General features: G+C 38.8%; 1 protein-coding gene across 1 annotated transcript in view; it reads left to right on the top strand.

Annotated features, from left to right (window-relative positions):
* The window catches only part of si:dkey-21p1.3 (collagen alpha-1(I) chain), a 29,621-nt gene that overhangs the window by 10,312 nt on the left and 4,309 nt on the right, over positions 1-15,000 (top strand). The window contains exons 17-55 of the mRNA XM_060881638.1: positions 605-658; positions 840-884; positions 994-1,047; positions 1,607-1,651; positions 1,750-1,803; positions 2,823-2,930; positions 3,007-3,060; positions 3,137-3,190; positions 3,820-3,864; positions 3,939-3,992; positions 4,124-4,168; positions 4,699-4,752; positions 4,841-4,894; positions 4,977-5,030; positions 5,208-5,261; positions 5,600-5,653; positions 6,038-6,082; positions 6,174-6,218; positions 6,529-6,636; positions 6,749-6,802; positions 6,882-6,935; positions 7,054-7,107; positions 8,839-8,946; positions 9,083-9,136; positions 9,356-9,463; positions 9,569-9,622; positions 9,709-9,762; positions 9,861-9,914; positions 10,001-10,057; positions 10,207-10,314; positions 10,393-10,446; positions 10,567-10,620; positions 10,734-10,787; positions 13,978-14,031; positions 14,142-14,198; positions 14,269-14,322; positions 14,468-14,521; positions 14,623-14,676; positions 14,770-14,814. Coding sequence (XP_060737621.1) covers positions 605-658; positions 840-884; positions 994-1,047; positions 1,607-1,651; positions 1,750-1,803; positions 2,823-2,930; positions 3,007-3,060; positions 3,137-3,190; positions 3,820-3,864; positions 3,939-3,992; positions 4,124-4,168; positions 4,699-4,752; positions 4,841-4,894; positions 4,977-5,030; positions 5,208-5,261; positions 5,600-5,653; positions 6,038-6,082; positions 6,174-6,218; positions 6,529-6,636; positions 6,749-6,802; positions 6,882-6,935; positions 7,054-7,107; positions 8,839-8,946; positions 9,083-9,136; positions 9,356-9,463; positions 9,569-9,622; positions 9,709-9,762; positions 9,861-9,914; positions 10,001-10,057; positions 10,207-10,314; positions 10,393-10,446; positions 10,567-10,620; positions 10,734-10,787; positions 13,978-14,031; positions 14,142-14,198; positions 14,269-14,322; positions 14,468-14,521; positions 14,623-14,676; positions 14,770-14,814 — 2,319 coding nt within the window. The remainder of the gene's footprint in view (positions 1-604; positions 659-839; positions 885-993; positions 1,048-1,606; positions 1,652-1,749; positions 1,804-2,822; positions 2,931-3,006; positions 3,061-3,136; positions 3,191-3,819; positions 3,865-3,938; positions 3,993-4,123; positions 4,169-4,698; positions 4,753-4,840; positions 4,895-4,976; positions 5,031-5,207; positions 5,262-5,599; positions 5,654-6,037; positions 6,083-6,173; positions 6,219-6,528; positions 6,637-6,748; positions 6,803-6,881; positions 6,936-7,053; positions 7,108-8,838; positions 8,947-9,082; positions 9,137-9,355; positions 9,464-9,568; positions 9,623-9,708; positions 9,763-9,860; positions 9,915-10,000; positions 10,058-10,206; positions 10,315-10,392; positions 10,447-10,566; positions 10,621-10,733; positions 10,788-13,977; positions 14,032-14,141; positions 14,199-14,268; positions 14,323-14,467; positions 14,522-14,622; positions 14,677-14,769; positions 14,815-15,000) is intronic.

Here is a 15,000-nt window from a genome sequence, read left to right as displayed (position 1 = left end):
TATAGTCACAATCACAATCACATATAATCACAATCACATACAGTCACAATCACATATAGTCACAATCACAATCACATATAATCACAATCACATACAGTCACAATCACATATAACCACAATCACAATCACATATAATCACAATCACATACAGTCACAATCACATATAGTCACAATCACAATCACATATAATCACAATCACATACAGTCACAATCACATATAACCACAATCACAATCACATATAATCACAATCACATACAGTCACAATCACATATAACCACAATCACATTCTGATATACAAATATTCTGATATTTCAAAAGCCTTATTTTATATATATATATATTTAAAAATGCAAATAGCATTAATAAAAATAACTATTTGTTAATTTTATCTAAATATCTTGTTCAAAAATCTCACCCCAAAAATTCAATACCTAAAAAACCCTAAAATTAAATAAACTAATAAGTAAGTAAATAAATAAGTAAATAAATAAATAAATAAATAAAAGTATTTAAAAACCTCCAAAGGCTTGCAGTGTTAAGTGTAATTATCCCTTTTTTATCAGAATGTGTAAGTGTCTGTCTTTCTTTATGTCTCGTGTTCAGGGAGATCCAGGTCCTGAAGGCATGATGGGATTTCATGGAGATGCTGGACCTCAGGTGTGTGTGTGTGTGTGTGTGTGTGTGTGTGTGTGTGTTTACTCTCACTGGAATATTAATGAAGTCTAAAATGATTCATGTTGTGTTTACTTCAGGGTTAAAAACAAAGACTGATCCAAATCTCTTTACATGAAAATTAACTTCATAAAAGCTTTCTTTTTTTTTTATAAATGTATTTTAGGGTAAACCAGGGCGAGATGGTCCTCCAGGACCTAAAGGAGATCCTGTATGTTTTCGTTGATATTACACAAATTTTTACTTTATTAACCTATTTAATATTATATGTCTATATTTATTGTTCTCCATTTATATCTCCTGTGTTTAACTATCTACAGGGACAGACTGGAACTGAAGGATCCATTGGAGACCCAGGACCACCAGGACCACCAGTGAGACTGCGTCCTTTATGGAGAAGTTACAAAATAAATGTTAAAATTTAGATTGAACCATTTAACTATCACCTTGGATCATAGTCTGATTTTAAAGAGCCAGGATGTGTGAATATTCATGAATGAATATGCAAATTAGGTAACATCCCATGTCCTTCTGCCAACCCTAATATCGCTAACATTAGCCTGTTAGCGCACCAGTCTCAATTTATATCATTGAAGCTTCTCTTGTTGCCATGACAATCATCATTTTTTAATCACTCATATTAGCTAATTTAGCTTTCACGCTAGTAATCATTAGATTGACACAAATCATTTTTCCGTTGTCACTTTCCAAGCTTATATTGTCACCATGGCAACCATCATCTCATCGTAACTAACATTATCTGAGTTAGCATGCTTGCTAAATGAACACATTTGTCTTACAGATGTTATTGTTTTATTACGGAGGTGTAAATGAACCCATGTGAAGTTTCTACCTAGCTTTAATCTAGTGTTTATCTAATTAATATATTTATAGACGGATCGATCCACTGCTTTAATGTTGTTGTTTTTTTAGGGTGTTGCTGGAAAAAATGGAAAACTAGGACCCTCAGGTGATCCAGTAAGAGTATTTAACACAGCTCTTTATTTATTTAGACAAACTTTAGGACTTAAATTTACAGCAAAATATATTTCAAACTGTTTCTCTTTAATATTTAGGGTGTGAAAGCTGAGAGAGGAGATAAAGGAGATCCTGGTGAAATAGGAGAACAAGTGGGTTTATTCTTCATTTATATCAGACTTTAGATTTTATTAATTTAACTTTGGAATCTGATTAATAAACGAATTGATGTGGAACATTCACTCATTCATCTTCTACCGCTTATCCGAACTACCTCGGGTCACGGGGAGCCTGTGCCTATCTCAGGCGTCATCGGGCATCAAGGCAGGATACACCCTGGACGGAGTGCCAACCCATCACAGGGCACACACACACACACACACACACACACACTCTCATTCACTCACACAATCACACACTACGGACAATTTTCCAGAGATGCCAATCAACCTACCATGCATGTCTTTGGACCGGGGGAGGAAACCGGAGTACCCGGAGGAAACCCCCGAGGCACGGGGAGAACATGCAAACTCCACACACACAAGGTGGAGGTGGGAATCGAACCCCCAACCCTGGAGGTGTGAGGCGAACGTGCTAACCATTAAGCCACCGTGACCCCCTTTGATGTGGAACAATTAGGTTCAAATTTGAATCAAAATAGCAGTGATTTAAATATGATAAGCCAATGATTATACTATCAGAAACATCTAAAGGCAGAAGAGAATGAAAAAAGAAAGGACGACAATTTCTCTGTTTTATTTACAGATATCAGATGCTAGTTTGGCTAAGTCACAAACCTTAGCTCAACTTTAACTAGCTGTTACTGTAGCTAACGAGCTATCGTCTTGATTTAAAAACGAATCTTGATTTTTTTTTATTTCCATAAATCTTCTTTAAATATAATTAATTACAGATTATTGATGTGTACATTGATATGTTTTTTTCTAAATACCAGCTTATTTTATTTATTTATTTATTTATTTATTTATTTACATTTACTATTATTATTTTTGTTATTATTATTTATTTAGAAATGTGCAGCTACACAACAATGATTAAAACAATTCTAAACAAAAGCTCTTAATGTGTTGAGATCACATGATAATAATTCTTCTTGAGAAGGTGAACGTTTCAATGATACGGTAATGAAACACGTTGTGTATCTTCTCAGGGTTTTCCAGGTACTCCTGGTTTTCCTGGGTTCCGTGGTCGAGCAGGTCGTTCAGGTGTACAGGGAGATCCCGGGCCGACTGGATCCGCCGGATCACCGGGACCACAAGTAAACTTTTCTGGTTTTGTTCATGGTTTGTTTCAAATGACATTAGACTTCCCTGTGATGATATTTAAACTTTTAGGGTTTGGAAGGAAGTGCTGGAGATCAGGGTAAGCAAGGCAAAGACGGCCCAAAGGTAAGGAAGTCATTTATAGAGGAACGAAGGAAGTGCAAAAATTTTCTTTACTAAAATATAAAGGTTTTATCTTTAGGGAGAACGAGGTCCTGATGGTGTAACTGGAGTTCCAGGACCGAGAGGTGATAAGGTACTTGACCGGTTAATGTAAAACATATTTTTTGGTATAATGTTGCTTGAATGATGTTTGTATGAAAGATCAGACAGAAGCGTGATAAAGCTCTTACCTCAGCAATCACACCTATCCCAGGCTTGTCCTAATGAGCTGCTTGATGGACAGCCCTTTGCCTGTGACTCCGCCTACCACAGCCCTGAAGCACTTAAACACAAATGATGAAAATCTGGTATCTTCTGTCTCTTAGTAGGTCTTTGGCTTGTTTCTTTCCCGGAAGTATTTCAAGTATCTTTGTAGAACCTTACTACTAGTCCCATGTAGAACCCATTAAACTTGGTTGAACCCTTAAGCAGTCATAAAGCCCATGAGGAACATGTCTTTGTGTGAATGCATCGACTTATCCAGTTATTTCAGTTATCACAGGAGATTGTTTGCTAGTTTCTCTTCTGATCGCTGACTTTCTTATTAGCTATCCGTCTCTAATGAGTTAGCTCTTGTTTGTTTGGCTGCTTCTGATTGCTGCACTGCTTCATTCTCATGACTGGAATTAATAGAATTACATTTTTAACAAATTAACGGTTTAACAGGTCGTTTTTATTGATAAAGAGAAACTTTTTTGTTTTGTTTTGTCCTCAAAATGAAAGGGTCGGTTGGGACGCGGTGGATTCACCGGCCTGCCAGGATCGTTGGTAAGTCAATATTCTTTTGTGATTACAGCTGATTTTAGTTACTATTCTCACATACATTCTGATGGCTTTCATAGGGGCAAATTGGAAAATCAGGACAGCGAGGACCTGAAGGAGAGCCTGGTATCAAGGTTCCTGTGTACATCAGATTAATTATATTGATATTTAAGATAAAAATCTGGAATATTTGAAATAATGATTACTGAAAAGATTCTCAATATGTGGCATGTGTTGTTGATTTAGTCATCATTTGTGCTTGCAGGGTAGAACAGGGTTTCCAGGAGGACCTGGTGTTAAAGGCCTGAAGGTAGGAAGTGCTGAAGGACACTTTAAACATAGTCTTGGCTTTCAGTCCAACAGCCTCCTGTACAGTATGTCATAATCCATGAATCCTAAAACCTTGACTCCTAATCTCAAGCTTAAACCTTAAACCTTAATAACTAGTAGTCCATCGTTGTATACTGTAGACGTTCATCACTAACTGTAAACTCTGTCTTGTAGCTAAAACTCTAAACCCTCAAATCTAAACTTTACACCATTAGACTAATTCTTAACACCTTAATCTAACTCCAGTCCTCTCACTCATTCATCTTCTACCGCTTATCCGAACTACCTCGGGTCACGGGGAGCCTGTGCCTATCTTACCTGTGCCTATAGGCGTCATCGGGCATCAAGGCAGGATACACCCTGGACGGAGTGCCATCCCCACTCCAGTCCATAATAAGTCTATTGATAGGGCTGCTAATCTCTCTCACAGAGCTAAAGATGATATGGACATGTAGGATTTGAGATTATCAGATGGAATTGAACCTAGATTTATTTCCTTTTTTTATACAGGGACTGCAGGGTTTCCCAGGGATTCGAGGGCAGGATGGATTTCACGGTTCTCTAGTAAGTGCAGAGTATGATGAAGAATCAGTGGTATATAAGGACACAGCAATGAAAGTGACAAAGTGAAAGATGTTAAATTCACATTCAGGGTCACACAGGAGCACTAGGAGCAAACGGAGACACGGGTTCTTCAGGACACAGGGTGAGGAAAAGACATTGAGACATTTACACAGTGTTAGAGGATTTAACCTTCAGGATCCGTGATGGACCTGTTTGCCTTTCAGGGTTTCCGGGGAAAGCCTGGAGCTTCTGGTCTACAAGGTCCTGTTGGAAAAATTGTTAGTAAATCTTGGGTTTCTCACTAAAACATGGTCCAGGGTTTGAGCTCCAGTGCAAGCTGTTTTTACTATAAAGATCTAAGAAGGATTGTATTTTCACCTTAAATTTAGAACTTTAGAACTTTTTTTGTCCATGTTACAACAGATTGGGGCTAAAACCCAGTTTTTCTTATACAGGGAGATTCAGGAAGTAGAGGGATCGTTGGCATACCTGGGACACCTGGAGCGTCGGTACGTAATAAATAAATATTAACGTTAATATGCTGCAGTGACAGCAGTGAGATTTTTATCCTGTTTATTATATTTATAAAGAAAAAGTTTCTGCAGATGATCCAGATGATCCAGATGATCCAGATGATCCAGATGATGAGATCAATATTAAGTTCAACACAAATGAAGCATTTTGACCAATAAAATGTCTCAGTTTTAAATGTCTTGCTTCAGTGTAATTTATCACATCTGATATACATCGAACTAAAAAACAATGAAAGTTGTTTTGTGGTTTAACACCATAAATAAAGCAGATTCAGCATTATATCTGTGATTAAAGTGTTTAATGTGTTGGTCAGGGACTCAAAGGCTCTGAGGGACCAAAGGGACGTCCTGGCAGTCCTGGGCAGAAGGTCAGAACATATTAAAGTGCTTCCTTTAATTGTTTGAACAATCTTCTTCTTCATCTTTTTTTCATCTTTATCTTTTCTTCTTCTTCATCTTCTTCTTCTTCTTCATCATCATCATCTTCTTCTTCTTCTTCTTTTCTTCTTCTTCTTCTTCTTCTTCTTCTTCTTCTTCTTCTTTTGTTCTTCTTCTTCTTCTTCTTCTTCTTCTTTTGTTCTTCTCATCTTCTTCTTCTTCTTTTCTTCTTCTTCTTCTTTTCTTCTTCTTCATCTTCTTCTTCTTCTTCTTCTTCTTCTTCTTTTCTTCTTCTTCTTTTCTTCTTCTTCTTCTTTTCTTCTTCTTCTTTATCTTCTTCTTCTATTTGTTCCTGTGACACTTTGTGTTTGTAGGGAGATAAAGGACACGAGGGTCCTAAAGGAAAACGAGGACGTCCCGTAAGTTCTCCTTATAAAGTGATTTTAGAGTTTAAGACCATTCTTCTATATGAAACAGTTATATCATTTATTAATATTTATTTCTCTTCAGGGAGCTCGAGGTCTGCAGGGAGTGAAGGGTTACAGAGGAACTCCTGTAAGAAATCACTATAATATGTTTTATCTAAAAATCTTTTATTACTCATATTTATAATGCTGAATTAAATCCACTCTGAACACTGGAGGTGAGCTGACAGAGGTAATTACCACCTTCTGAATAGTCATAAGAAAGCCAGGATTCAACAGCCAATTAAAACACTTTATTTACCTAACGTTGATGTGGTCTGAATGAGCTCATTACTCACAAACTAAATGAAGAAAGCTGTTAATAGTGAAGACAGTTTAGTCATTCTTGTTCCACCTTCATTTGTGACTGGTTATAACTCATTTATATCTTTACATTACAGGGTGTACAGGGGAATATGGGTGTGTGGGGTACAATGGGCCCCCAGGGGCCACCAGGAGATCAAGGGCCTCAGGGTCCACCTGGTCCTATAGGGGTGCCTGGATATCTGGTACAGAATATTAAAAAATATTTCTAAGTGTTTAGTTTCAAAGAATTCCTAAAATTATCCAGCGCTTACGTCACTGCTGATGTCATTCAATCTTAATCATTTCCTTCTTCAGGGTAAAGATGGACCAGCGGGAGCTTTTGGACCTCAAGGGTATAAAGGAGATAAGGTTCGTTATCATAACCAAGCGGATTATTCATAAACAGCTTTGATTCTAGTAACATATGGTTGTGTGTGTATTCCTACAGGGGGTTAAAGGAGCGGAGGGAGCGGAGGGAGTGTCTGGGGTCAACGGTGAGGAGGTAGACGGATTACTGCCTTCATCAGACTGTGTCTAATGTTGTTAAAATGCCATTTTTGTAAATTTTATAACATTTGAGAATCAGATTTATCCATTGATTCTGTGACGTTGTGTTTCAGGGTGCAGTCGGATTCATGGGAGCAGTCGGACCTCTGGGACCGAAAGGACCAGCAGTAAGTTTGGATTTTATTTTTTGGTATGAATTTTAAAAACCTCCTGATTTCTGTCAGATATCAAATAAATAAATAAATAAACTAAAATAACCACAATGCTTTAGAGATTTTGCATCAACACCAGTCAAATAATGGGGTACTGATGTACCATGGATTATGTGCTAACAAGCACTAGCGTCGGGGCGCTAACAGGTTACCTATAAGATATCTCAAGGCAGCAAAAAGGACAATAAAATGTACCCAAAGGACTTTAGTGTTGTATCAATAAGACTCTACTAGAGAAATAATTAGTTATTTAATTGATTAATTATTGAACACTAATTTAGTATCTTAAAGGTCCAAATGTACACTAAATCTTAGCAATGGGGCACTATAGGGGTAGGTGGTATACTGTACCAACAGAGTGCATGTAAAACACTAGTGAGGCACCAATAGGGCACAGGAGCTATTAATGAGTTAGCAGTTACACTGGTTGGTTATTAATGGTGGAATAAAGGACATTACTGTGGTATACTGATGGGGTATCAAATATATCATTAGTAAGATTCTGATTAGCGCAGACACGAGGCATTGATCAGGTACCACAGGGACACAAAAAGTTTGAAAGGGACGTGAAATACGGCTAAGTACGGTGACCCATACTCAGAATTTGTTCTCTGCCTTGATCAAGGGCACCTTAGTCGTGGTATTACCAAACTGAGACTCGAACCCACAATCTTAGGGTTAGGAGTCAAACTCTCTAACCATTAGGCCACGACTTCCCCTGCGAAGTATCCATCCATAAATCCATCCATCCGTCCATCCGTTCTCTACACTGCTTATCCTACTGGGTCACAGAGAAATCTGGAGCTTATCCCAGGAGACTTTGGGCACGATACAGACAATTTAGGGATGCCAATCCACACAGTGCTGGTTGGAAGAAACTGGAGGAAACCACTGACACTTCAGGAGAACATACAAGCTCCACACACACAGTGGAGGTAGGAATCAATCATCCAACCCTGGAGGTGTGCAGCTAAATGTTAACTACAAAGCCACTACACTAATTTAGGACACTAACGGGTACCAAAGAGGCAGCAACAGCACAACAGTGTGTATTATCACAACCAACAGCTTACTGAAAATGGTCTTGGGATGTGGGAGCCTAGTGGTTAAGGTGCTGGACTACCAATCGGAAGATGGTAAGTTTGATTCCCACGTCCACCACCACCACTGCTGGGCCCCTGAGCAAGGCCCTTAACCGTCAGTTGCTCAGTTGTATAGAAAATGAGATCAAATGTAAGACGCTCTGGATAAAGACTAAAAATGTAAAAACTATCACAAGGCATGAGCATTAAACGATCCAACAGCCCTGAAGGTCAGTGGTATTGTATGAATGTACCATTAACAGAGCATCAGTAAGGGATGGATATGGCAGTAATGGGTACCAAAGGGTTAGAAATGGGAACTACTACTAAATACTTCTCATGTGTCAATAAGCACGAGTAGAGCTTCGGTCCAATGCTTCATTTCTCACACGGACAATATTTCCAAGAGTGTGATATCTCATGAGTGTGAAGAGCCGATTGTCGGGAATCCGTAATAACCAAGGTGTCATGAGCCAAATGTAGAACCACGTGTGCCAAAATCTACAGACTTTTCCCACCCCACTGCACTCGGTGGTCTTTATGTTCCTCTCCTGACCTCAATGAAATATGAGACACTGTTATAGAAAGTTTCTCTGTCTTTCAGGGTGAAAAAGGAAGTCCTGGATTCTCTGGAGCTTCTGGATCAAAAGGTGTCAGAGGAGACAGAGGGAATCTTGGACGAGCAGGGATCAAAGGCACAACTGGACAGGAAGTACGTAGAGAAAAATAAAAAATACACCACATACTGATCTTCAGTTTGATGTTCTTTAATAAGTGTCACATTGTGTATATTTGTATAGTCTATAAAAAAATATATGGTTCATGATTTCACTTTGAACATCTTTTAGGGACAGAGTGGCTTTCAAGGGCAAGCAGGAGAACAGGGACCTCCTGGAGAAAAGGTAATGCTGGAGTCAGAGTCAGCTGGGAATGTTTCGTATGCAGGGAAAGTTGAGTTATAGGTTTCTAAATGATGACTACACCAATGCCTTTAAACACAAACACTCGCCATTAAACCTGAAAATAATCAGAGAGCAGAGACAACATGTAGTGTGAGGACGGTAAATAGCATGTTATCCGAGTCTAATGCAATATGGTGTAAAAATACTGTATGTCTTCAGGGTCAGTCTGGTTCCAGAGGACGTCCTGGTTTGGCAGGTAAATACGGACCTGGTGGAGAAACCGGACCCGATGGTACAAAGGGTGATAAAGGTGAACTTGGACTTATTGTGAGTATCTTTAATTTTACAGGAGGAATTATTAAATATATTATTAACACACACACAAACACACACACACAGAAGTCCAGCGATGTATTCTTCTCTTTGATTCAGGGCGAAAGCGGGATTCTGGGGCCTCCAGGTCCTGCAGGTGCACCAGGAACATTAGTAAGTGTTTAATGTGTTTCATTACATTCACGTCAATTAAATTTGTGTTACTTAGTAAAATATCTCCTAATATCACCTAAATACAGGGTTCAGTAGGAACCAGAGGTGTTGTTGGAGGTAATGGACGCCCAGGGCTGAAGGTAAGTGTTCTTTACGTGATGAAGGTGCTCATTAGCAGTGTTTTAGCAGTGACTTTGTTCAATTCAGTCGGATTATTTGGTGTTATGTTGGACGATAGGGGAATTTTGGTGAGCGAGGGAGACCTGGAGCTCAGGGTGAACAAGGACCAGAAGTACGTTGGGTTTTTCATGTTATGAAACGAAACATAATTCTGTCTCATAGGCAACGGCTGGGTTTAATTCTGATTTATAATTTCAGGGTGTTGAAGGGGGGGTGAGAGGAAAGAAAGGAGTGATTGGAGAACGAGGAAATGATGTGAGTCTTTTTCTAGAATATACAGTAGCAGTGCTGTGATCTTTATTATAGAGTTCATACAGTGTGCATCACATCACATGCAGTCAGATTATATATTGTTCTTTTAAAGGCTAGCGGATATTCTTCCCTTCCCTCTGTTATTTGTTTAGGGAGCCGTGGGACCTCTGGGTCCTAAAGGGCCTCCTGGAGAAAAAGGCACAAGAGGACCTGCTGGACCTCCAGGAAATACAGGGGTCAAAGGTCAACCAGGACCGAAGGTAGAAGTTCAGAATAGTGTGTTGGTTGTTTATTTTCACATGTTAAACTATCTGAGTGTTTATGTGACTCTTAATAAGGGGAAACTTGGACTTCTTGCAAACCGAGGAAGCAAAGGTGTGGCTGGAAAAACAGTGAGTCGGTTTTGGACTTGGTTTGTCTTTATTCTGTTAAAAAATATAATAAGATAACAGCAGTAGGTAAAACCAGAACTGTCGAGTTTGCTGAAACGAGTAAATAAATGTTTTCTGCAGGGAGTTCAAGGTCTGAAAGGAAAACGTGGCTCTCGTGGGATTCCAGGAAAACCAGCGAGTATCAGTGTTACTCAGAATGATAGAGTTCTATGTCTTATCTACTGATTAATACAAATTTAAAAAAATAAGGCTAAATTTGTTTACTTGTTTTTATTTGGTATTTTCAGGGTCTCCGTGGGACTGATGGTTTACTGGGAGTTCAAGGCAATGAAGGAGATCCGGTAAGATTGATTTTACTTCATTTACTGATCACTTTTCACTGTGTAATGCATCAGATATTTCTGGAAGCTTCTTGACTCGACTCGACTTCACTGACTCCTGTTTGCCCCAGTCCTTTCCTTATATGGTCATTGTTTCCTGTTCTTATTGTTTTGCTGATGGGATTTGTCCCCTTTTTTGTCAGTAAATTCCTGTCTGCTGCTAAGACATTGTTCATTAGTTACTCATTTTTTTTGTACCATAACTTCTTTATTTCTTATTTTTTGGGTCCTTCACGTGCACCTGATCTGTAGTTCATCATCTCTTTGTTCTCTAGATCTGTAGTTTTATCATTGTAGGAGTTTTAATAATTTAACACATGTTGAATTGTCTGTCATTCACTTGTGAAGATCTGCACATTAAAGTTCTGCTCAGTACAAAAGTTGTATACTTCCAGACAGTGTCGGTGCCACGAGCGGGCCCTGGGGGGCGTGGCCCGGCCACTTGAGTCACTGTGCCCCCTTACTTCTCAAAATAATAACGAACTTAATAATTTTAAAAATGTTTTACAAATTACTTTTATTATACCATGAATACTGGTTAAGAGTATAAGTTAATTAAAAAATAATAATTGTACTAACCCATAATGCAGTGCTAACATAGTCAGCCAATTACAGTCACGTTGCCACTACGTCAGTAACGTAAATCAGTAGGCTAAATGGTCAGTGAAATCGTTATTCTAAAGTTTGCGAAGTTCGTCTGAAAACATCTACTAAAACATTGTTTTAATTCAAAAAATCTTTAACAATGGATATAAGAAAATCTTTCGCCAGCTCAACAGAGAAAAGAGCTCAACGGCTCAGTTCAAGTATGACTAACACCGCTGATGAGAATGTCGACGCCCCAGTAATAGGACTCGGTGAAGGCAGAGCCGGGGGACATGGTGGCTTAGTGGTTAGCACGTTCGCCTCACACCTCCAGGGTCGGGGTTCCCGCCTCCACCTTGTGTGTGTGTGTTCTCCTCGTGCCTCGGGGGTTTCCTCCGGGTACTCCGTTTTCCTCCCCGCCCCCGGTCCAAAGACATGCATGGTAGGTTGATTGGTATCTCTGGAAAATTGTCCCTAGAGAGAGTGTGTGTGTGTGTGTGTGTGTGTGTGTATGTGTCAGCCCTGCGATGGGTTGGCATTCCGTCCAGGGTGTATCCTGCCTTGATGCCCAATGACGCCTGAGATTTGGGGATAGATAGTGAGACGTTTTTAAATGTTGAGTGTATTATGGATTTAACAAATTGCACCATTGTGGAAACAGAATGCATCGTTGCAAAGCAATATATCTTCAGAATTAAGACAGAGGAAAGTCAACAGAAAATGACGGTTATGAGACCTCTTTCTGAACAACACAAAGTTCTGGAAGCTATGCCCAGTGTTTTGTCTGCGCTAAAAGTACCGGTCACGTTCGGGGCCTCCACTGGCATGTGTGAGAACTCCTTCTCGGCACTATAGAAAGTTTTTACGGACCACAGACGAGCAATGAGCCACACTCATAAGTCTCAACTCGTGCATCTTGCATTTGAGCGGGACTTTACGAAAAAATTTCGCCATTCGTTGTAGGACCTTGTTCTTCAAAAATGTAATTCCTCCTCTCGTCACCTGCAGCTCTTCTAAAGGTAAGAGGCCTTTTTGCTTTAGTACGTTTGGTTATATGGTGGCTAATTTGTGTGTGTTTTTACGAGTCTTGCACTTTAGAGTCATGATAAATTATAGTTTAGAGTGAGTGACACGTTTAATATTTTATTATGTTTATTGAAGTTTAATAATAGTAATAGTATGTGAACGAGATATGCCCCCCCCCCAGTTAAACATGAGGCCCCCTCATTCTCTATTCTCTGGCGCCGACACTGCTTCCAGAGCTGGGAGTAAGTCACACATGTGCAAGTCACAAGTAAGTCTCAAGCAAGTCCGAGTCAATTTTTGTGAGAGTCAAGTCAAGTCAAGTCACTGCTTTATATCAAGCAAGTCAAGTCAAGTCGTAGCTTGAGTCAAGCGAGTCACTGGCAAGTCATACATATGTTTGATGATTTAACTAAATGTATATATTAAAGTTAAATCTACAGTATTTATGAACTATGAGAGTTTTATTTGCAACAAAAATGATTATATGCATTTATTTTAAAAGGTGTCCACATACAGGTGAGTTGTAAATACAATAAAAATCTAAAAATGAATAAAAATCAAAACTACAAAGAATAAGATGTAAATGTAACTGAAATAAGGCCAAAATAAAAGCATGAAAAGTTTCAATGTGCCTCAAACATGGCAGAAGACCATGGAAAAGTTTATATATAAAAAAGTACAATGGTGTCTATGGAACCAAATGGTATTTATTGAACAGACATTCACTTTTAATGGGACATGAACACATCCTTACATTAGATCCTTCCTTTTTAACAACAGAATAACAACAACAATCAATCACGTCAATTAAAAAATGTAAATTATTGAATCCCACAAACCTTGAAGTGAATTAACTATTGGGGGGAGAGAGAGAGAGAGAGAGAGAGAGAGAGAGAGAGAGAGAGAGAGAGAGAAATTTATTAATATTAAAGGGATAGTTCACCTAAAAATTAAAATTCTGTTATCATTTTTCTCACCTCAGACCAATTATAAGTGCTATTGTATAACAGCTGACATTTCCACATAAACAGTGACCAAACATTTACACTACATTGTGCTTGCAAAAAATTAATTAGATAGAACTTTGTCATTAAATTGTGAGCGATGTGGTCGCATTCTGCTGTTCTTCTCTTCTCATCTTGCACAAAATCCCGGTATTATAATAACTTAATTATTTTTGGTGTAGCGCCTTCCATGTTTCGTCACGACTGTTAAGGTTTATTAGTTAGTGCGCGCGCTCCCTCTGCCTGTCTGCTGCGTCACGTGATTAGATTACGATCTTGTGTGCGTTTAAAAACAGATTTAAAAACAAAATAGACAAAAAAGATCAAACAAAAAACAAGTTATTTCGAGTCATTTAACTCAAGTCCGAGTCAAGTCTCAAGTCATGAATGTCAAGTCAAAGTCAAGTCGAGTCTTTTTTTAATATTTGTTCAAGCAAGTCTCAAGTCTCAAATTTGTGACTTAAGTCTGACTCGAGTCAAGTCACATGACTCGAGTCCCCCATCTCTGCTGAACACACATTGTTGTTGTTGTTCAGGGTGACCGAGGACATGCAGGAGCTCCAGGAAGACCAGGAGAGCCTGGCAGACCAGTGAGTGGCTGAAACTCATCATTTATACTCTCACAAACTTTTGATATATAGGACACAAAAAATCTGTGTTTATTGTGATTATTTTCTTTATGTGCTTATAAACCTGACAGGGTCCAGCAGGAGAGCCTGGGTTACAGCCTGGGAAGCGAGGACTCACTGGGATCAAGGTCTTAGTCCACTTTTGGTATCTGTAAAATTGTATCTGTTCTTCATAAAAAGTGACATATGTTCTTACAGGGTTCCTCTGGAGAAAGAGGAGAACCTGGTCCTTCAGGACCTGTTGGACCAAGAGTAGGTTACAGTATTAAACTAATCAGTTCATTATAACACTCTTAAAGACATATTTAAATGAATCACTTGTATCTTTTATTTCCTCTTTAGATGATCATTTAGAGGTTATGTGTTATGTGTTAGAGAGTGTGTTGTTTGCATGCAGGGGATTCCTGGACTTGGTGGTGAAAAAGGACACGTCGGTGTTCCAGGACAAAAGGTACACAAACATCTCATCTTCATTAGGAAAAAAATCACAAAGTTCCCAAATAAGTTTCACAGATCTAACTGCACATACGTCTAAACATGGGAATTTTACAGGGAATTTCTGGAATCTCTGGAAGCCCAGGAGCTGCAGGAACACCAGGACTGAAGGTAATGTTGCTCTTCGATGAAGGAACACTTCAGTAGGTCACTCGTTTTTATTATTGAATAATATATGATTTAAATATGAATGCAAATTTTTAGGGAATGCAGGGTGTAGCAGGACCTAAAGGCCCAGCAGGTGCACAGGTACACTTCAGTATTTATTCATCTCTGCACTTCCGCTGTTTACTCTGTTTAAATTTCACTTCCAGTGTTGAGTTTGTGTGTTTGTGGCTGCTGTGATAATCTATCTATCTATCTATCTATCTATCTATCTATCTATCTATCTATCTATCTATCTATCTCTCTGTCTCTCTCTATCTCTCTATCTCT

The sequence above is a fragment of the Tachysurus vachellii genome, chromosome 11 (assembly GCF_030014155.1).
Source record: "Tachysurus vachellii isolate PV-2020 chromosome 11, HZAU_Pvac_v1, whole genome shotgun sequence".
NCBI lineage: Eukaryota > Metazoa > Chordata > Actinopteri > Siluriformes > Bagridae > Tachysurus > Tachysurus vachellii.
Note: the sequence above shows the minus strand (reverse complement) of the source record. Positions and strands in the feature narration are given on the sequence as shown.